The sequence below is a fragment of the Aptenodytes forsteri genome, unplaced genomic scaffold (assembly GCF_000699145.1).
Source record: "Aptenodytes forsteri isolate BGI_AS27 unplaced genomic scaffold, ASM69914v1 Scaffold240, whole genome shotgun sequence".
NCBI lineage: Eukaryota > Metazoa > Chordata > Aves > Sphenisciformes > Spheniscidae > Aptenodytes > Aptenodytes forsteri.
Genome location: NW_008794855.1, coordinates 32,360 through 37,714, shown reverse-complemented (window position 1 = coordinate 37,714; position 5,355 = coordinate 32,360). Strand labels below are relative to the sequence as shown.

Sequence of the window (5,355 nt, the reverse complement as noted above, 5' to 3'; positions counted from 1 at the left end):
CTTAGAACTGTGGGAAGAATTCATGCCTCCCCTCACTTCCAAAATACCTAGCCCATGCAGTGTTGTAATATAATGCAGACGTTTCATGAATCCTTCACTCTGACTTATAAATTTTAATTAGTTAGTAAGACGTAGGAGCAGTTTTCAAACTGTCTAAAAACTACTCCTATTTGATTAAGTAATCTATGCAATAGTTAACTAACCCAACGATTAATGGAATATCATGCAAAGAAAAGGAAAAAAAAAAGACTGGCAACAAGATTTTTCATAGATATTCTGGTCCTCAACACTAAAAGTATAACATAAGTGATTAACTGGTGCAAAGGGGACTCAAGTAAAATCCAAAAATAGAAGACTAAATATTGTGATTCCATTTGCATACATATTTTATTGTCACAACATATTTAAGGAATGTTACACATTTTTTAAAAATATGTATTACATATTGCAGCAGCAGCTGGTTTAAAATAAAGTGCTGAATTTTGCTTCTTTTAAAAAAATGTTGCTCAAGTGTTCTAGCATTCCTCTGTTTTCTTCCAAAGCAGAATGGGCTTGGGAATTACAACTGAATGCCAAGTTTTTAACTCTGGTGCTATTAAAGACCCTTTTCTCTTATACATTATGAAAAGTGAAGCCAAAAAATTAGAAAGCTGAGGAGGAAAAAAATCCAGGCCAGTAGAGAAAATGGAACAAAGCTAGACAATGGATTTGGCAAGACTGGGCCAAGGAGGCAAAAGAAGGAAACAGAAACTGGTAGGGAGGCTGAAAAGAACCAATACAGAGGGAGACCAGATTTAGCTGGTCAAGAATGGAGGGAAAGGGAGGGAAGAGGTAGGAATCAAGATTCTAAGAGTAGCTGGTGGACTGAAGAATAAAGGGCTAGTTGGGAAAAGCCTGAAAACTGGACATGAAAAGAAGAGATTAGGACTCAGAGCAATTAACGAGAACTAGCTTAACAAGGGGATTGAGAAAACAAGCCACAAAGGGAGATCACATAATCAGATTAAGCCAATCTAACAGTGGGTTGCTGTCAAAACAGACATGGCCAACATCAGCCCCTACTGCCTTAGATCAGTAACAAACACTGTGACATTGCAGGACAAGTCAAATAGAAAAAATGAAATTTGAAGGGGTTGTGGGGGGCAAGGTTGGGTTCCCCCCCCCCAAATTACTTTTTCAACCAAATGACTACGTTGAACCTATTTACCATGTGGCTTCAAGACATTATATGCTGACACAAGGACAACAGATGGTACATGCAAATAGAGGCTAAGGAGAAAGAACTGCTTGCTTTATTGACAACAAAGTCTTAATTCATCTTACATCATTCATGAAAACTTATGTTTACTTATGAATACTGGCGTAATGTTGAAAAGGACCAGGGCAGCGAAGAGACAGGGACAAGACAGCAGTGCTCAAGCCAGGATGAAATAAAGTCTGCCACTACTTCAACGCATTCCTTTCCAGTATGACTATTAAGTTCCAAGACGCTTCTGCTGTCAGAAAACACTCATGAAAAAAACAGGATAATTTCCTCTTCTAAATCCTGCTTCTTGAGAGCAGTCAGCTACTATTCTCAGTTATACTACTAGCTTTAGTAGACTTGTATGGAAATTCCTAAGCCTCTAAACGAAAAAATCAGCTCTCAGTACAGATTAATGAAGCCTGAGGTAACTCAATAGACCTTTCTTTTCACCCATCCATTTGCCTTCCCTCTCCAAGTCTAAAAAATAATATAAAACAAAAGAAATCACCTAAAGAACAGGATTAAGTCAACTGCCCAATAATATTTAAGAAGTAATAGATTTGTTCTCAGAATAGTTTGCTAGCAGATTTCACAGTGGAATACCGCAGACAAATAATTTGATCATTATTCATCCTGTGTACCACAAGAAGTTGACGTCCTCCAGGAAATAATCAAAAAGTAGCATTCAGTCATATGCTTAAGTTTTAATATGTATGTTTTCTTAAGTCATTGCACAAATACACTATTCCAGGTTTTTAAACTGTGTTCTATTGTTTTTAAAATATCAGTGAAAGAAATCCTGATGCAAAGAAGAGAAAAGGAATGGTGAGCAGAGAATTAGAAACAGGCAAGTCCTGGAGAAGGGTTCTGGATGTACGCTTTAGCCATTACTCACCCACATTGCATATCTGCAACTCACATACACATCTGAGTAGCAGCTAACATGTTGATTACATAAATTAAAATGCAATAGCTGAGGTTACCTTGTTACATTTTTCTCTGAACCAAACAATTTCAAACAGCGAAAACATTATAATCCAAAAACTGTTTCTGTTTTACATTAATTCATAATGGTCCTTTCAGGCCTTGAAAATTATATGCATTTCATCTTCTCTCCAGAAGGATACAGACAAGGGATTGGAAGTGTATAGGTTGGGCTAACAGTACATTACCAAACAAAGAAACCGACTGTCAGCAATTTACGTGAAAACTCAGTATTGCATTTAGTATCAGATATCCCATACAACAACTTTCCTTTAAAAACTCCACCTTACCTTGACACAAACTTGCTCACATCTGAATCTTCTCCAGATTCCATTATAATGCTGAGATCAGTAATAACAGCAGACACATTCTCTTTGTTCTAGATTGGAGAAGTAACAACGCAATGTTTTAGAAATGTCTCTAGCAAGGAGCAAAAAATGTATCTATCTGCATATAAAACAGACATAAATATATGCAAATGCTGCTAAGCACTATAATCCTTAAAATTGCATTTTTTAAAGTACAGCTTATATGTGTGGACATTTCATTTCCTTTCAACAGTATCAGTATTACCCGTACAACAAGGCTTTTGGAATAATACCTGAACTAGTCAGCATAGAGAATATATATGTATAAAGGAAGACTTATTTATAAGAGGTTCATCTACTTCCTTTCATGTCACTTCCACCTCTTTAAGATTCTTCCCATTTTCCAGCACAACCTCTACCTGCCACATATACCAGAAAACTCAAATATAAGTTTGAGTTTGAAAGTTTGAAAACCATAAGTTAAAAAAAAAAAAAGAAATCATTTTCCTGTTAGTTTTCCTTTTATTTTTTTATTTTACAGCCTATAGTTTTGCCTCAAATTCTTGTCCCTTTTTACAATAACTGTTACTCAGGGATATGTGCATGATAATAAAATGTTTCCAAATTAAAATATCTAATAACCTATTAAATGAGAAGAGAAGTTCATATAGTAGAAATGAAGCCACAAAAGAACTTAATACTTTTTTCTAGACATTCTTGAACACACCAGAGTAATAGGTTAAGTAACACTAAATGAAAAAGCTTAAAATCATAGCTTGAAGACCATAGCAAATGCTTCACTTTATACTGGAGACTTTGTATTTATTTTTCTTACACCCAGTCACTACAAGCAAATGGGAATGGCAACACAGAGGAAACTAAACAGACAAGCTGGAGTCAAATGCAAACATACCACAGCAATCTCTAGTACTGGTTGGACAGAAGTACTGCTAACACTGCCATCAGTAAAGATGGAAAAAGCAAACCAAGACACTACAAAGTTTAGTGGATTGAGTAAGTAATGTCAGGAAAAAATATTTTAAATTTAGAGCAAAAGGTTCAACATATGCATGGAGTTGTAGAGAAGCTGCTAGTAGTCACAAGCTAACATGCTACCTTCTAAAGAAACTGGTTTTCCAATAAGTGTGTTACTAACATATGCCAAGATGCCATCTTGGGGTCAAATAAAAAGATTTAAAAGGAAAGCTCTTGAGAAGTGACTCTTATTTGAATTATTTCTTTCTCAGGGGATTTAGAGTTGTTTTGGCAGATTTTCAAGCTAATTGTACATGTCCTCTCCTAATACCTAAGGACAATAAGAGAGGAAAATAAATAAATCAAACAATGCTTTTGCATTAACCTGTTTTCTTCATCCACATTTTGACCTTCATGAGCATCCACCTACGCACAATGGTGAACAGACGGGAGCTTCTTTGCTTGCACTCAAAGCTGGCAAAACACTAGTCAGCTTGGGAATATAAACCATATGCTAGTCTGACACTGCCAAAACTAAAGAACCAGCTAAGATGCAGAATGTGTCAGGCAGTGAGTGACCAATACCACAGTAATACAGACATAATCTCAACCGGTCAAAGCTAGTCAGAGTGAACTCAGATCTGCCTACCCCTCTTTGTACAATTGTATCCTGGAATACAGCCTTTAACATGAATGACATTTAACATTTTGTTTAAGATCAAATTAAAGATAATTACAAGAACAATTTGTTACTGTGTATTAACAGGTTTGATTTAAGGTACTATAGAGCTAACTGTATTGTAACTTAACTACTAGATTAAACAGCTAGAGTTAACAGTGTGAAAAAAAATTATTATCTTCTGCTGCATAGTAATGTATTAGTTACCTACTAAGCATTTCCCCAAAACAGCTGTTGTCTTTTCTTTCTCAAGATGGGTGAAACTAGTTGCAACCTTACACTATCTTGCCCATGCTGATCTCAGTACAAGTTATTTTGAATACAACCATTAATGCCGTATCTTAGAAAACAGGCTTCTCCATTTTTATGCGCAAGAAGCCGGAGGCATAAAAAAAGCTAAAGCTAAGTTTCCAGGTCTTAGTCTGTTCTGAAGTCACAACTTTCCTGAGAGCTATGGAGGCAGACTCCTGCATCCACAGAGGACCTGCTGACTTCACGGCAGGATGACCTGCACAGTATACTAAGTCTGTGGCAAAACCAAGATAACATGCCACTACTATTACACCACAGAAACAGCCCACTAGAACTAGGCAAAATGTCTGAAAGGAATTGTTAACAATCCAGTCATGAGATATGCGTTTTCATTATAAAGACATGGAAGAGAGTAATTTTTTAATCATATAAATTACAAAACTGTGTATCTTGAAAATACAATCCTTAAGCCTGAATTTTTGAACTACTAAATTCTCTCAAAATCTATTTGAACAGTTCTAACAAAATTCAAATACAGAACTGTACACAATAGTTGTATTTTACAACTCTAACAAAACCATTACATTATGATTTGTACAACAGCTAAAACACTAACATTTAAGTAAATGCAAAAATTTTAATAACATTCAAGTTCATATACAATCACAAAAACTGAGTAAAGGAACAGAAATTAGTCTGTGTTTGAAACAGTAAGTGTACTTCAGTCATAGGCTTGCCAAGCTGGTGAAGAGGGCTTTAAACTAGAGATGCCAGGGGAGGGGAACCTCCATCCATCCCACTCCTACCAGTTTGATGCCAGGGCCAGCAATAGATGCCCAGAGCCTGGAGAAGGAACACAGGTCAGCAGGAGAGCGCCTGAAAAGCAGCACAAAGGAACTCCAGCCAGTAAG

General features: G+C 36.2%; 1 protein-coding gene across 3 annotated transcripts in view; it reads right to left on the bottom strand.

Moving 5' to 3' along the window:
* CENPP (centromere protein P) overlaps nt 1-5,355 on the bottom strand; it is a 169,426-nt gene that overhangs the window by 152,419 nt on the left and 11,652 nt on the right. For all 3 annotated transcript variants that reach the window (XM_019470837.1, XM_009274616.2, XM_009274615.2), the window contains one exon: nt 2,521-2,609. In XM_019470837.1, coding sequence (XP_019326382.1) covers nt 2,521-2,609 — 89 coding nt within the window. The remainder of the gene's footprint in view (nt 1-2,520; nt 2,610-5,355) is intronic.